Source organism: Platichthys flesus, chromosome 20, assembly GCF_949316205.1.
Source record: "Platichthys flesus chromosome 20, fPlaFle2.1, whole genome shotgun sequence".
Classification (NCBI taxonomy): domain Eukaryota; kingdom Metazoa; phylum Chordata; class Actinopteri; order Pleuronectiformes; family Pleuronectidae; genus Platichthys; species Platichthys flesus.
Genome location: NC_084964.1, coordinates 19,198,830 through 19,215,335, shown reverse-complemented (window position 1 = coordinate 19,215,335; position 16,506 = coordinate 19,198,830). Strand labels below are relative to the sequence as shown.

Below are 16,506 nucleotides of genomic sequence, written 5' to 3'. Positions count from 1 at the left end.
GTAAGCAGAAACGGAAATTTGATATCACAAGTCGTGCGGCTGTTGTTTGGAACTCGACGCTTCTCACGAGCTGCAGATACACAACAGATTATAATAGATACACAAAAAATAAAACTCTGCCCAGATGTTAGCGTGGGAGAATTTCTCTTCTTTTTGAGAAACTGTGATGTTTGCACGTGGTGTAATGGCGACATCTGGTGGCTACAAAGTGCACTTAGTCCGGAGTTACAAATTAAACTTTATTATTGACAATATTTCACAATTAATTCCAGTTAAAGAAATTCCTCTCAGGTACCTAACACACACAGTAATTGGCACATGACATCAGCTCTTTAGAGGCAGTTGGATCAATCATCATAAGCTTAAAAATCATTCTTATTTTAAACTTTAATTTAACACACGAAATTATATTAAAATTCTTAAAAATTGAAGCAAAACTTGGTTCAAATTACAGTCAAACATGAAAGTGTTCAGTTCTTCATTACAACAAGTTAATTCTTAATATCAGGTCGTCAGAGTGAAGCCTGTGCTCAGCTGAACATGCCAGGACATGACTGAGGACACACAGTGGCCACTTTATTAGGGACACCACTATAATCTACTGATACACAACAGCCTTTAGTTTGATGGAGACGTGAGAGTCAGAGCTGAAGACTCTAGAGAGATAAAGACAGTTTCCTGGTCCTAAAGGTCGACGATGAATAACAACATCACAGTGGATCATTATTTAACACAAGTGGACTTTGACCTCCTGTGTCACTTTCTGTCATTTTCCATTCACGTCAAAGTTGTTAAGTTTTATGAAGACACAGCGACGTTCGGCTCGTTGATAAATCCTAAACACAGCAGCACCTACTGAAGTAGTTTCCAGCAGAAGCTCCTGTTTCTAAGAGGAGAGGTGAAGACGTTAAAGATGGAGTGTCCGTCTGTGGAGGAGCTTCTCATGGAGACAGACGCTGATACACCCAGTCCCCCGCCGCGGCGCGTTGGAACTCTCCCAGCTCGGACTCGCCGCCCGTCTGCTTGGTGAAGACGATGCGGTCGTGGAGTCGGTTGGTCTGACCCTGCCAGAACTCCATGGAGTGAGGTTTGACGACGTAGCCCCCCCTAGAGGCCAAGCACGACACAGCAGAAGATCAGGGACAAGACAGTTTGGTCTTCATTTGCGTACTTGCTTAGATTTAGCAGCTGGCCCTTAGCTTAGCATAAAGACTGGGAACAGGGGGAAACTAGTAGCCTGGATGTTCTGACACCAAAGCCTCTTCACTTTTCTGATCATGTTGATAAGCTGTAGTTTGATTTCATGCAGAGATCAGATGCTCACCAGTAATCAGGCATCGGCACCTCCGTGTCCTTGTACTTCTCCTCCAGTTCTGCGTTTTTCTGCCTCAGAAACTAACAGAAAGTTCACGATGAAAACTGAGAAATTCACGAATCATCGACCGAACGTAACGCGGCTTCGGTTCTTACGTCTCTGTCGGGAACAGCCGTGCTCTGTCGGCTCACCACCGCCCCGATCTGGCTGCTCTTGGGCCGGGAGTGGAAGTAGTCGCTGGAGCTCTGGGACGGGATCCGCTCCACCGTGCCCTCGATACGGATCTGAAGGAGGAGATCAGGAAATATGGAATATGAGCGATCTGGAGATACATTTAATAACGAGACATTCACATCTTCAATAAGACAGAAACTGATGGGATAGTTGCTGCACCTGTCTGTTCAGAGGTTCCCAGTAGAAAACCAGGCAGGCATGCGGATTACTCTCCTGTGGACAGAGATCAGATCAGCTGGCTTTAAAAAGATCAAAACACCAAATTCTGAAAAATCAATGTGTTGAGCTCGAGGACACGTCGCAGGGTTTCATCCTTTGACCTTTGACCTCAGCGTCTTCTCACCAGCTCCGACCCCTTCCTGCTCTCGTAGTTGGTGAAGAAGCGGAACCCGTCGTTGTTGTAGCCCTTGAGGAGGACCATGCGAGCCGACGGGCGTCCGTCCCTGATCAGGCAGAGATCACACAGACAGACAGTGAGACACGATCAGAGCAAACAGCACTCGTCAGGTCAGGAGGAGGCGGGGGGGTCTTACTTGGTGGCGGTGGCGATGCACATGGCGTTGGCCTCTCCGATCTCCGGGCAGCTGGTGGCTTCATCGAACCAGTTTCCAAACTGCTTGATCGGGTCCAGAGACACCAGCTGATTCTCCTCAAAACACTGAGATCAAAGAGAAGGCTGCAGAGTGACACTTCACCACTAGATGTCACTAAGCTCTACACACTGACCCTTTAAATTATGACGTTTCATAACATGATCGGTCATAACTGGGAAGACTGATCAGTGGGTTATAGTAACACACACACAGACAGACAAACACGCACACACAGACACACACACAGTCACACACTCACCTCCTCGTCTCCTTTGTATTTCTTCCTCATGTCGCTCAGGTCCATGATGCTCGTGTCCGTGGATGTTTTGCTGCAGAGTCTCGGTGCACAAGCTCCTCGTTGATCCGCGGCCACGCGCACTGGACACGGCCGGTTCCTGCAGAATAAACCGATCCAGCTGAATAAAGTCGGACTGTGAACGCGCCTCATACTGTCCAACGCGCGTGACGTGACGGAGTCCCGCACGCTTGCTTACGTAAAGCGAGTTTTGTAACCGGTGAAAAAAAAATGGTTGAATAATCGAACTGGTTTGGACGAGTTTTTATCAAAGTTAATGAATAATCATAAGAGTTCAAATGTTTTGTGTTGAAATGATTTAATCACAAAGCAACTCCTCGGTGCCGCGTTCAATGTCCTATATGTTATTATGGGCTACAGAAAGGGCAAATCAGGAAATGTCAGCCACAGAGAGTTCCTATTTGCCGAAGTGACCCTGAAAGCAGCATTTGTGGCGACGTCATTTCCTGAATCACATTTCCGGTTAAAGATGGCGGCGACCTTGTGTTCTAAGTTTCTACAGAGACAAGGTATTATAGAGAGATTTATAACTTTATAACTTTGTTGTTTTACTCTGTGTGGATCAATGTTTTGTCCTGAAGTGTTAAATATCATCTGAGCTTCTCTTACCACAGTGTTTCAGGAGAGTTAGCCGCTGTTAGCATCGGCGGCTAACGGAGGTGTGAGCTGTGCAGGTGTTTATCTGAGTCTCTGTTTCCTCCAGGATGGCTTCCGCTCACCCAGAGTGTCCGACACGGCTCCAAGGCCGTGACTCGACACCGGAAACCCTTTCACATCCTCCGGCAGAAGCTCATGGCCGTGACCAAGTACGTTCCTCCGGAGAGGGTCATTCCTCCGGGCGCCTACCCGTCCGCCACCAAGCGCGTCCAGGAGGTAACAAGCTGCCATTGTCACAAGAAAACTGAAGTTATGGGTCACTTCTCAAAAACAAGCGTTCAAACTGCTGCAGAATGATACAAACATAAATATGACACAAAGACATGAGACATCTGGGTCAACGCCTTGTTATACACTCCCAGTGGAAGTTTGTTTCATAGTGGTGGAGCCTCAGAGCTCCAGCTGATCTGAGATCTGAGCAGGTTTGTACGGGATTAAAAGCTCAATTATTATAAAAGGACAGATGCAGCTAAGAGTGTTTTTAAAAACTAGCAGTAACATTTTGAAATCTACTCTGAGGGACAAATGGAGCCAGTGCAGTGGTGATGTGTTTTATACTTTCTTAAGAACTCTGGCTGCGTCAGATCGGAGCAACATGTTTCTCAACAACGTTACACAAACTGTTGTGATGTTTCCTTTCGTCAGGATAGCGCTCTGACGTTGCTTTTGAAGAGGGATCTGAAGAAGGTGTTCCAGGATTGTAAGATGGTGGCTGTGGTGCAGAACAGTGCCAGCAGTGCTGAAGACATGATGCTGCTCAAGAACAGACTTTTCAAACATGGCATCATCGTCAAGTTCTTCCCAAACCAGGTAGAGATTAAATCATAATGTGTATTAAATCTGTAAGAGTTCTGTAGCTTGGTCTTGATCCTTCATTCCTGTTTGTTTCAGGTGACGCGGTCGTTCCTGATGGACACTGTCTACAGCAACATGGCTCCTCTGTTCATTGGTCCGACGGTGCTATTTGTTAGTAAAGAGCCCAAGGTGAAGGAGATGCTGAAGGCTCTGAGGTCCAGTCCCCAGATGACCCTACTGGGTAAGTTAGTCTTCTGTGTCTGCTTGTGTGGACGAGCTTCATTGAATTCATAATACTCATAATCGTCTGTCTCAACAGGAGCCTGCATAGACGACACACTGCTGAGTGTGGACGGGATTGTGAGCTACTCCAAGCTGCCGTCGGTGGCTGTGGTCCAGGGTCAGCTGGTGAGCGGCCTGACGATGCTGACCTCCCTCACGGCCTCCCTGCTGCAGCGGCACCCGGCCCACCTGTCGGCCCTGCTGCAGCAGCACGTCCGGCAGCAGAGCCCGGACAGTGGCACGGCCGAGGAAGCCGCCTCGTGAAGAGGAATCTATTCAGACTGTTTTCCTTTGGAGACGCTTGGAACCACGAGGGAGCGAAGAGCTGGAATCACACTTCACATTTATTTGACTTCAACAACAAACTTCCAGGCAGATTTTCACTGAATCAAATAAAATGTCAGAGTGTGTATCCGCCCATGGGAGCACTGGTAATTCACACTGGTGGATGAAGGATTCTGAAGACTGGACTGGTTTCTGTGCATCTCAACCTCTTCATGAAATTCTTGGATGGACAATGCTGCAAAAAATATCCCAGTTGCCCAAGCTCTTACTTTATTTAAAATATTGTCACACGAAAAAAAAACGATGTCAACTCGATTTATTGCTCCGACTCTAAACTGTTTGGATTTAAGACTCGTCTCATTTTCACTTCTACAGGTTTGTCTGCAAAAGATATTCTCATCAGTTTATTGTCAGGACGGAGTTCTTACCTTTTGATTTGTTCATAAAATATAACAGAACAGTGCCAGCTAGCATTAGCATCAAGTGGCTTCATGAGAACCACTCCAGGCGAAATACACACCAGTGGTCACGGATCCTGATGGTTAATCTGCAGATTACATGTTAATCTGGGTCAGTTAGTCTATTATGTCCTACCTTTCTGAGCGGGGCTGGCAGTACTCTGGAGTTTTCAACAACTTCACACGTGTCTGCAAAACGAGTGAATTATAAAACTGTTCAAATCACAATATGGTTCAGAAACCAAAGTAAAAAATGCTCATAGTCTGTATTTACCCATCAAAATAAAAGTCTGAAGATGCTTTACTGTGGGTGTTTATCAGATAAAGACGCAGAGATGGAAGAACCATGGAATCAAATACCTTTAAGAGGTATTAGTAGAGTTTGTTTCAGAAATGTAAGATGGTGGCTGTGGTTCAGAGAAACACTGATGACATGTTTCTCAAGGACAGACTTTATAAACATGTCATAACTGTCGAGTTCTTCTCCAAACAGGAAATTATTAAATGTGTTTTTATGACTTCACCAGACAGTGAGTTCTTCATTTATATGTCTACCATCCTCTTTTGTACCCATCACTTGTGACTGTATTTCTGGGCTTTAACAGACTCTTTACATTGAAGGATGATTGGAAATGAAAAATAAAAGACCTAAATCATAATTCTATATGATAGAATCTCTATTTTAATCATATATAAACTTCCACCTGCAGCTCAAACTTCCAGATTGCTGAGTTGCGTCTCCTCTCGGCTCCTGTGGAACCTCCTCTGCTCGGAGCTGAGTGAGCAGCAGAGTGAGGGAGGACTTACCTCCCTGCAGCTACATCCCTGCTAGACACTGTAATTCCAGCTAATGCGGATAATGCCCAGGACATATTGAGCACGACGCGCGCACCCGGCGACGCACAGCTCTCCTTCGAGGCCCCCCCACCCACCACCAGCACCACCAGCAGCAGAGGCTGGACGCGGCCGCCACTCAGATTATGTCCAGAATATAAGTGATTATCTGTGGATCAAACATGTAGAATGACTTCCTGTCGCTGCTCGTTTTGACGGATCTCGACGGGGAAACGTTCTGTGCGTCGACATGATGTTCTGCAGCTCGTCAAACACCAGATGAGACTTTTGTTGGATTTACCAGAAGCGCAGGAGCAGATGATGACAGTCGAGGGAAGGTTCCAGGTAAAGTAATCTATCTTCTCGTCATTTTACACATGATTTACACTCGACAATGTGAACGTTTGGATTTAATCCTGCGGGAAAATATCAGATAAAGCATCAGAACTGAACCTCAAGTCGATTCTGCACAGATTCCTGTTTATAAACTATAATTATTCTGTTCTGAATGAACTGAGGCGACGTGTTTTTCAGGTTAAAACCTTCAAACAGCCGTTTGGACGAGTGTCCTCTGTGCAGGTGCAGTGACTTCTTAATGGGTTTAAGATTAGAGCCTGCGCAGCCCTGAGTAGTTCAGAGGTCCTGCAGCACCAGGGAAGTCACACAGGCCCCAGTCATAAAGGAGCATTACCACAAAAACACACCAGCCATCTGCTATTAACTGTATTCCTATAGCACCTTTCAAAACAGACCTGACAAATAACTTCACAAACAAAAACAAGAACACCGCAGACAAGAAGCAAGTCAATATAATCTCATTATATTATTAATTAATACAAAATCATCAGAGACAATAAAATAAAACGTTTAACTGACAAAACAAAAAGATGAAAGAGAAACACAAGTAATAGCAGCGGCCTCCTACAGTGGAAACACGTGCAGTCGGCCGTGTGTGTCTGTACAGTAACACACATTTAAACCTGTTGAGTGACCGTGATGCATTTATTTATATTCCCAGACTTCTGGGTCACACATTGAACAGAGAATCTTCACCAAGTCCATTTCTAAAAGTTTGTTCTGCCCTCAGATTCAAGCTGAACATGTTTTTCACTCTTTGATAAACATGTTAGCAGCAGTTTTATCACAAGAAACACGTGACAATCCTCCTAATCTCAGGGTTTTCACTACTTCCCTCTTCCTGATGTGTTTGCATCTATTTCCATGTCTACAGCTCATGTTTTCATGTTTTTATGAATGTGCATATTATCTCCCCTCACACAATCTCACCAATGAGTCATTTCTCTTTTCTTTGAAACAGCTCTTTAGTTTTTGATTGCATTTAAAAGTAGCTGCACAACATTTACTGAAAGTGCACAACCTCATCTGCAGTGTGAACTGTACAAATAACACAATCACAAGGAGAAAACTTGGGAAAATTAGTAAAACCAAACATGGATCTAGTATTTCTGCAAAAGCCTGGAATCTAAAATCCTTTTATTTCCACCTTGTGTGAACAAAACCAAATGTTACTACAGAATATTATTTGTGCTTGCGAGCTCAGAAACCTGCAAATCCCTTCATCCTGTTTCCACCACATGCTCCCATCAGCGAGGTCATTCACTCTCATCCTTTGCTCTGAGCTTTACATAACAAGTCAGGCGGCTCCTGAACACATTTAGACTCGTCTCAGGAACGCACCGGTCACTGTGCGTCCGGCTCCTGGTTCTAAAGTTTAAAACGTCCCAGTGGCTTCTGTGATTTAAACCAGTTCACAGAATGAAACAAGCTGAATGTAGGGATTAGTTCTCTGTCAGTAAAGTAACACAACTAAAAGAATATATACAATTTAGTCACTGTCTCACAAGCACTTTCAGCTTCGTGCCATCATCAACTTTTTATTTGTTAGAAGAAACAGGATTACTTTTGAAGGTGTAAGGATTTTCATGTTAGATTCTACATGGTTATAATATTGTTACCATGGATTCTTTGAACATGCACAATAATTATTATATAGTGAAAATCTTCTAGGGCAGCTCATATCTTAGCTGCTTATTATTATTATAATGTTGGGACTGTCGTCAGCTTCTTCTGTTTCCTTGTGTCCAGCCTCAGGATCTTCTTGCTCCACGTCTGAGTGACAAGCTTCTAAAAACGGCCCCAGAAAAACCAATTAAGCCGCGATTGCTAATCCTGTGCTTGGCCGCGGTGTCACCGAGTCGTTATACCGTCATGTGCAAAACACACAAGTCCTCTGTGGTGAAGACGCACATTATTTACAATGACTTATAAGTTTTTCTTATATATTTTGTTTTTGTTTTGACATATTTTTCACAGAAATCATGACTTATATTCTGAATATTTGTTCATTTAATGATTCTACTGTGGCCAAACAAAGAGCTGTGTGTTAATCTAATTCATCAAATTGCATGACATATATTGTTATTTACATTTCAATTAATCTGTTTCTCCAGGAGAGAATTGTATAAGAAGCCAATTTCTGCCAATATAATTTAAAAATTTAACACATTTTCTTCTTTTCTGAAAAATACGAGAGTTACATTAATTTAGAGATAAATAAGTCATTATATTATATATAATTATAATTGTTTTCACTGTATTGGCAGAAATGGTCTTATACAGAAACAAAATAACACCAATATATCGCAGAATAATCAATAAATAATATAATCAGCTTCACATTGACAGAATATGTTTCAGGGCTGTTGTGTTATATTGTTTTAAGAGGGTCATGTTTGTTCTTATTTGGAAAATATCGGATTATTTAGAGACACTTTGTATTTATTTTATTATAATAAATCTATGAAATAATTATCAGAATAGCTAACCGACTCTTGCTGGGTCCTTTCGTTGGTTTGCAGCAGATCAATCTCAACAGCCAGTCGGGGTCAGAAGTCTGAGACCGGAGATGGATTCCTACGGCTCCTCTCTGAACCGCAGCCAGTCGCTGGCGAGCGGCCTGGAGAAGACGTCGCCCACGTGGAAACCGTCCCGGTCGCGGAGCAGCAGCACCGTGTCGTCCCGTCACTCCAGACTGGTGAGGCGGGTCGGCCATGTTGCTGCTGGGCCTTTAATCTGTTTTCCCATAACAACAAAACGCACTAGTTGTGTGTTCTCCTGATGAATCTGTGGTTGTGTTCACATCAAACCTCTGAGATTAGTAAACCAGATGTTTTGGGTTTTGTAGGTGAAAGTCGGTAAAGATGCCAAAGTCGATCAGCACCATCCAGTCAGGGATGATGACATCATTAAAACAACTGTGACCTTAAGAGACATCACATTAATTTAAATAAGACCCAGAGAACGACAAACTGCAACTGGCAATTATTCACCTGATTCATTAATCTGTCAAGTATAATCTTGATCCATCATTTAGTCTTGTGTCAAAAAATTGTCATATTTGTGGAGCTGGAAGCAAAGGATTCTGGGATTATTTCATATAAAATATAATAAAGAGACATGGGTGAAAACATAACCTTCTTGATTCATCGTTACACGATTTCAATATTCTCTTATTCCAACGTTTAATAGACTAAACAATTAAACAGTTAAAAGAGAAGAGTTTCAATCCTTCTCATCAGTGAACCACCGTCTTCCTCCCACTGTCCTGTTTCTCTGAGGAAGTCAAAGCCCCTCGTGTGTTTCTCCCGTCCTCAGATAATCAAAGACTGGGAAGTGATTGACGACCTTCATGGAGAATCTCACACAGGAGGCGAGAACCCTCAGGAGGTGTCGACCCCGGGGATCTGTGAGGGATATCTGCTCAAGAGGAGGAAGTGGCCTCTGAAAGGTTGGCACAAGGTGAGACATGCTCCGTCCTCCTGAATGAAGACGTTGACCTTTCAGATAAAGACGTTTATCTTTGAACGATGATTTCTTCCTCAGAGATACTTTGTCTTGGAAGCCGGGATCCTGCGCTACTCCAAAAATCAACAGGATGTGAGTGAACAGGAAGTTTTATGAGATGATATTTTACAGAACAGATTTGAAAACATTTAAACGAACCTGTTTTGCCTATTAGGTCTCCAGGGGGCGGGTCCAGGGCTCTCTGGACGTCAGCCACGCTGTAATGTCCATAAATAAGAAATCGAACCGTATTGACTTGGACGCAGGAGACATCCTCTATCACATGAAGGTAAACGTCCTCGTCAAATACGACATGGGGCTCCAGAGTGAAAAGCAGATCCATGACTTCTCTTACCTCCCCAAGGCAAAGAGCCACGAGCTCTTCTACATCTGGGCGACCAAGCTCCAGGCCCATCGCGTGTTCAAGAAGAAGGAGGCGGCTCAGGCTCAGGCTCACGGCGGCGTCCTCCACACGTTGGGCCTCAGCGCAACCGCCGGAGGAGCTCAGAGGAACGGAGACGTGGTGAATAAAGTCTCTCCTGTGCACAGCTGAGTTAACCGGTGTCTCAGGAGTCCGAGTGAGATGAACTCATGTGTCCTCTGTCCTCTGGGTTCTCAGGTGGTTCATTCAGCTGCAGCATCCGGAGCGCTGCCCTCATCAAACTCTGCCGTCAACAGCAAGGTGTCCGCCTGGCTGCAGCAGAGTCGCGACCCAGACACCTGCGTTCAAGGTACAGGTCCAACAGGAAGTCGCTTGTTATCTTATCTGATTGAATAGTTGTGGGTTAGCTGTAAAGCCAGAAGGACTCTCAGAGAACGCAGACCTCCACCAAGGTCATGGTCAAACAACTCACTGTGACCTAATGAAAGATCACAGCTCTCACGTCTTCCTGCAGAGCTCAACCGGTGCCACTTGGACCTGTCGGAGCTGAACCGCCTGATCCTGAGGCTGCAGGCGCTGGAGGCCGGCCAGGCCTTCAGCAACGGAGAGCTGCAGCGGATCATCAGCACACAGGTAGACGGCCGGGGGAGCTCGGTGCTCCTCACTGAACCCCTTCACATGAAGATACACTGATATCATATCTTCTTACAGAATCTTTCTCTGGAGAAGCCGAAGAAGCAGAAGTCGGGGAAGATGTGGGGCCACTCCCGCACGCTGTCCAGAGTGGAGGTCCTGGGAATGGTAAGACGGGTCTGTACTTTGTTCTACTTCGGTTTGTTCATAAGGTTTGACATTGATTTGAAATCTGAATCTAAAAATTGAAATCTAATGTTTTGGGTCTTTCTCTAATCCAAAGCCTATTCGAGGGATTTCTAAATCGGTGAGTGATTCATAACAAATATTCACTGTTCTCCATTTACTCACTGTAACAGCTGGACTGCAGATGTGTCTCAGTTCGGGGGCTGTTACCTTTAGAGGCTGCATTTAAAGACTCAGCTGCTCCTCTTCGAAGGCGTCCTTACATCCGGACAAATTAAGGATCCAATAGATTGATCCCAGGATTCATTTTCAATTGAGTATAAAGCCGGGACAAGCTGGTGATGCTGACCAAAAAAAATCCTCTGTAGACCAGACCCGACTCATTTGAGATTAACCTCCTTGATCTCCCTGGCCCACTAAGACCACCTCCTTCTGGGGCCAGGTAGACCTGGTCCTCTGAAGGATGCAGCCACTGAACTGAGATCCACAATGTGACTGTATGACCTGCTCTTGATGAACTAATGAGTTCGTCCTCACATCCCAGCTGTCCTCCAGTCACCTGGGTAGCTCACCTCACCTCGGGGCATCGGCCCCCTCCATCCCAGAATACGTCTACTCTCAGCTGTCCCCCCCCACCGTCGCGTCACCCGAGGGAAAGAAGCTCCAGCAGGACATCTGCGCCACGTCACTTCGAGGTCAGAGGAACAGAAACAGGCAGCTGGTCCCGGAAGTAGAATCCAGTCACTCTCTGTTATTATCTGCCATAACATGTCAACCATCCGAGGTAGACTCACCACGAGCTACGAGATTTTACCGGCTCCAGTAGAAGCCACAAGTCTTTATGAAATCAACTGTTTTAGTTATGATGTCAGGAAGAACTACACTACCCACAAACCTCTACTTGAGAGAAGCAAGTGGAGATATATGAGAAAAGAATGAAATACACAGAGATGGAGAGAAGAGAAATCATATCTTTCCATACTTTGTGAGTTTGCAGCTGTTAAATCATTTTCCTCTGTGTCTTCATTCACCTTCAGTGTTCACATCCCTGAAGTCCGTTCACGAGACTCTGTCCCAGGAGAGACAGAAAGTACAAGAAGTCTGGGAATCGAACGCGTTAGCCGAGGTGAGACCTGTGACCGTCACCTGGATTCTCTGGCACATTTCCCCTTCATGGTTTCCTTTTGTTCATCCCTCCTTCTCCTCCTTCCTCCTCATCAGCCTGCAGGAGGGAGGCGCTCCTCCCACGCTCCTCCTTCGGTGGCGGATTCAGCCGCCGAGTACTTTGACGCCAGCGATGACGTCATCTGTGGTGGTTCCTCTGCGGGGTCGGAGGAATCCGGACTCAGTGACGGGAGCACGACCAACTCGGAGCCCGAGGAGGGACACGGTGGGTCCACGTGCACAAGCACCAAAACGTTCAGCCTCTTCTTCTTCTTCTTCTTGTTCTCGTGATTAAAAACACAACACTGCCTTTATTGCTTCACTGTCAGTGTCAGTTGAAATGATGATTCATGTTGTTCACAGCGTCGGCCACCAGGAAGTACCGCGCCAGCATTTCAAAGAGTCCAAACAGCGTCGCTCCCAAGAGCACCGGAGGTCGAACCAAGCTTCCTGCTCACTGTCCCGACAACAGCCACGTGGGCCTCATGGCCATTCTCTACAACAACATAGGCAAGGACCCGGCACTGGGAATTATCATATTGATGATAATAATAATAATAATAATAATAATAAACTTTATTTCTATAGCAGCCTTTTAAAACCAGATTTACAGAATCGAAAGCCCGAAGATAGAAAATCATACAAACGCCAGATCATTCTCAGTAATGCAAGAAAACAGAATAGAAAGGTTTATATAAACTGTAAAGATTAAAAACTATAAATATGTAACGTCGGCTTTCTGTGGCTCACCTGCTGGTTCCCCCCCCCCAGGGAAGGACCTGGCCCGGGTGTCCATGCCGGCTGCTCTCAATGAGCCGGTGAACCTGCTGCAGCGGCTGTGTGAGGAGCTGGAGTACAGTGAGCTGCTGGACAAAGCCAACAACACGCCGGACCCCTACCAGAGGATGGTGAGTCCAGTCCACACGTGCACCGTGTTACTGGGACTGATGGGAAACGGATGAATAGATAGATGTCTGCCTTTTATCTCCTGCAGGTTTACATTGCTGCCTTTGCTATCTCCGGTTACGCCACTGCGACGTTCAGGAACCACTACAAACCCTTCAACCCGGTGCTGGGAGAGACCTACGAGTGCATCAGAGAGGACCGCGGCTTCCGGGCCATCTGCGAGCAGGTATCCACGAAGAGCGGCCGAGAGTCACTTCCTGTTCCTCTCACATCCGAACCCAGAAACTCGACCTTTTAAAATCTGTAAAAACACGACGGGGAGTTAACGGCAAATATCACATCTCTTTAAACTAAGATAAATTACTCTTTGGTTTAATTGAGCCGCTCAGAGCTGCACTCAGTGATGTATTACTGTGAGGTTGTGGTTTATAGATATTAACACAAATACTTAGTACTCTGAACTGATCTATCTAAATGCCTGTATAATAACTTTTTGTCTTGTCTTTGAGCACGTTTTCCTTTTGGTTCCAGGTCTGTCACCACCCGCCCATCTCCGCCTGCCACGCTGACTCAGACAACTTCTCTTTTTGGCAAGGTGAGACTCTAAATACTCCAAACCTTCCCTTTGTGTGCGAGGAGCTGGTCGTCATCATTGTAAATCTGCCTCTGAACATGTTTTACATATATTTGTTCACATGCCTCAACAGACCAGCGATGGAAGAATAAATTCTGGGGGAAGTCTCTGGAGATTCTGCCGACCGGCATGGTGAACGTGACTCTTCCCAGGTAAACGCTGGATCTTTATCTCCACCGCTCTGTGGTTGCAGATTTATTGGCGTGTCCGTGTGAGATGAGGCGTGACGGAGGCCGTTAACGTGTAACTGAGGATCGTACGTCACGTGAAATGATGACGGATCCGCTCCGTTAGAAAATCAGTCGGGGGAAATGAGGCGTGACGCGTTTTCTCTGAATGTCACCGTCATCAGCATCGTTCAGGCTCACGAGCCACAGACGAGACAAACGCTCTCGACCATCTGTGTGCACGGCGCTCAGGCTTCTGCATGTGACCACGTGCACCTGATCATGTGACGTGGAAACGAATGAACAGTGATGCTGTCGAGCATCGTGCAGGAAAGGTGTTGTGTTAGTGATACAACACCTAACTGAACTTAATGGTTATTTGTTTTACAAAAAAACTGCTTTTAACACTTGTTTTTACTTTAATACTTCATTGATTTATCATGAATAAAAATATATTGTTATTATTATTATTATTTATTTGAGAGTTGACAGTGTAGGATGAGTTTCTAAAGGGTTAACATATTTGGTTACACATAAATAACACAACTAGTTGTCTCCGCCTCCAGAATAGTCTCTGAGTTGTGTAGCTGTGTCTAGATCTGTGTGTGTGTGTGTGTGTGTGTACAGATTTTCAAATGTGTAATGACATTTGTAATTAAATAACATTTAATAACTAAAAACTAACTTGTGTGCATGAAGGTTCTGTGAATTAAGATCTTCTTAAACTTTTTAAGCCCTAAAATTCAGATTTTGGACTCATAGACTTTTTAAGACTCTGCAGAAACCTTGGTTTTGTCATTTCACTGTCTCAACACTTTTTCCAAACGTCTGTGTTCTGCCCAGATACGGTGACCACTACGAGTGGAACAAGGTCGTGACCTGCATCCACAACGTCCTGAGTCAGCAGCGTTACATGGAGCACTACGGGGAGGTCACCATCCAGAACCTCAAGAGCAACGTGTGCACCTGCAAGATCACGTTCATCAAGGTGAGTGAAGCCTCCACCAGCTGCTCACCACCTGAACCAGGCCCCGGAGAGAGGAGGTCTGTACTTACTGAGTTCTCTCCTGTCCTAGTCTCGTTATTGGGGTTCAGACACGAATAAGAACGAGGTGCAGGGCACGGTGCTGGACCAGAGCGGCAGCGTCATCCACCGGTTCGGAGGTCTGTGGCACGAGGGCATCGTCTGCGACACTCTGCCGACGGCAAAGTGTGTCTGGAAGCCAAGTGAGTCCCTGAAAACCCAGAACATCAGATATATCCAATTGTGTTTTGAAGCTAAGTGAGGCCCCCCCCCCCCCAGATCCTCAGCCGAAGGATCACCAGCTCTACTACGGCTTCTCCAGCTTCGCCATGGAGCTGAACGAGCTCCAGCCGGACCTGAGGCCTCGGCTGCCTCCCACAGACAGCCGCCTGCGCCCGGACCAGAGGTGAGCTCGGCTGCACGTGTCTGCTGAAGGGACACGCCCATCACGTCTTCATTCATTGAACTGTGTCCTGGTGTTGTCCGCAGGCTGCTGGAGGAGGGACATGTGGACGAGGCGGACAGAAAGAAAGACGAGATCGAGGAGTTCCAGAGGGCCTGGAGGAAAGATCTCGGTCAGAAGGGGGAGGAGCACGTCCCACGATTTTTCAAGTAAGTTCAAAATGTGTATTTATCAATTGGCCATTAAGAACACTTTAATATCAGGTTATATCTGCTAATATCTACTTTATAGTTTCTTATAAACTATTTATTAAATGATTCTATATTGTTAATAAATGAATAAGAGGAATTCAAGGAGAACTGTTTCTTTCCCTCTAAAGTACCAATTCATAAAAATATGTTATATTGGCATAAATTCAATTTAAGTTCATCATTAATATAAAATATAGTCTATTTATTAGTCTCTTATTTATAGTTTGTTTCTTCAGTCACATTCTACAATTTTTTTTTTTAAATATGATCTGTTTTCTAAAGGAGAACCTCAAAATTCTGTTCTATTCTGAATCTTATATTATTAGACACATGTTAACAACCCTTTAGATTTATCAAACATCTGAAAACAAACATGCTCTAGCTTTGCTCAAAATGATATATGTGTTATATATTGTTTATTAATTATATAAATGTTGGGAATGTCATAGAAAACCTGTCCTTGTGTCTCTTCTCCTCCTGAAGGAAAGCCAAAGATTCCTGTGGACGGGACGTGTGGTTGTCGAACAGAACTTACTGGAAGCTCCGGGAGGATCCAGGTTTTGCTAAAACTAAAAACATAACTCTGTGGTGACGAACAATAAGAGACACGAGTTCGACACATCTCTGCTCTGGAGGCTGCAGCTGCATATATGATCCGCTCAGACTGGAGACGGTGCTGCTGAGCTACTGGTTTCTGAACGGACCATGACCGGCTCATGGGAACCTTCCAGTCCAGTTACCCAGAGTTCAAACCATTACAGATGTGTAGGAGGAACTTTCTTATTTATATTCATTTTGTAATGCATTTTATTTATTTAGATTAATCTCAGTCAGCATATATATATATATATATACGTTTATATATTATATATATATATATATATATATGTGTGTTTATACTTTTATTGCTGAAGGAAAAAAAAAGAGACTTGAGAATGAAAATTACTTGATAAGAAAACTATTTTAAGAGAATTGCATTTTGTTTCTGTCAGGTTAGTGAGACGCCTGTTGTCTGTTAGTGTAACGTACGTGAACATTTCATTAAACAATTTGCTCAACTCAACGTTTTCAGTAGTTAACGAGCTCAGATGTTTGACTGTGTGAGGTTCGATTCCTCCTCGTT

The 16,506-nt window shown here is 44.8% G+C and overlaps 3 protein-coding genes across 5 annotated transcripts; 2 read left to right on the top strand and 1 right to left on the bottom strand.

Annotated features, from left to right (window-relative positions):
* Positions 1 to 225: 225 nt before the first annotated feature.
* Positions 226 to 2,730, bottom strand: pnpo (pyridoxamine 5'-phosphate oxidase). The gene is made up of 7 exons (XM_062414332.1): positions 2,402 to 2,730; positions 2,083 to 2,207; positions 1,893 to 1,992; positions 1,709 to 1,762; positions 1,471 to 1,599; positions 1,325 to 1,395; positions 226 to 1,107 (listed from the first exon to the last, which is right to left on the bottom strand). The coding sequence occupies exons 1-7, from the start codon at positions 2,588 to 2,590 to the stop codon at positions 942 to 944; spliced, it is 834 nt and encodes a 277-aa protein (XP_062270316.1). The 5' UTR covers positions 2,591 to 2,730; the 3' UTR covers positions 226 to 941.
* Positions 2,731 to 2,805: 75 nt separating this feature from the next.
* On the top strand, positions 2,806 to 5,599 carry mrpl10 (mitochondrial ribosomal protein L10). The gene is made up of 5 exons (XM_062414331.1): positions 2,806 to 2,967; positions 3,162 to 3,331; positions 3,761 to 3,925; positions 4,007 to 4,151; positions 4,230 to 5,599. The coding sequence occupies exons 1-5, from the start codon at positions 2,808 to 2,810 to the stop codon at positions 4,454 to 4,456; spliced, it is 867 nt and encodes a 288-aa protein (XP_062270315.1). The 5' UTR covers positions 2,806 to 2,807; the 3' UTR covers positions 4,457 to 5,599.
* A 252-nt stretch (positions 5,600 to 5,851) lies between these two features.
* Positions 5,852 to 16,446, top strand: osbpl7 (oxysterol binding protein-like 7). 3 transcript variants are annotated; one of them, XM_062413656.1, is made up of 23 exons: positions 5,852 to 6,114; positions 8,649 to 8,824; positions 9,445 to 9,588; positions 9,673 to 9,726; positions 9,809 to 9,922; positions 9,998 to 10,156; positions 10,253 to 10,364; positions 10,530 to 10,648; positions 10,727 to 10,825; positions 10,932 to 10,955; positions 11,379 to 11,529; positions 11,872 to 11,960; positions 12,056 to 12,224; positions 12,362 to 12,508; positions 12,770 to 12,906; positions 12,993 to 13,130; positions 13,436 to 13,499; positions 13,612 to 13,690; positions 14,549 to 14,693; positions 14,782 to 14,932; positions 15,009 to 15,135; positions 15,219 to 15,341; positions 15,867 to 16,446. In XM_062413656.1, exons 2-23 carry the CDS (start codon positions 8,696 to 8,698, stop codon positions 15,973 to 15,975), a joined length of 2,583 nt encoding a protein of 860 aa, XP_062269640.1. In that variant the 5' UTR covers positions 5,852 to 6,114; positions 8,649 to 8,695; the 3' UTR covers positions 15,976 to 16,446. The 3 variants fall into 3 exon arrangements, with proteins under 3 accessions (XP_062269640.1, XP_062269641.1, XP_062269642.1); XM_062413657.1 differs by having other exon boundaries at positions 5,853 to 6,114; positions 10,727 to 10,816; XM_062413658.1 differs by lacking the exon at positions 10,932 to 10,955 and having other exon boundaries at positions 5,853 to 6,114; positions 10,727 to 10,816.
* Positions 16,447 to 16,506: the final 60 nt, after the last annotated feature.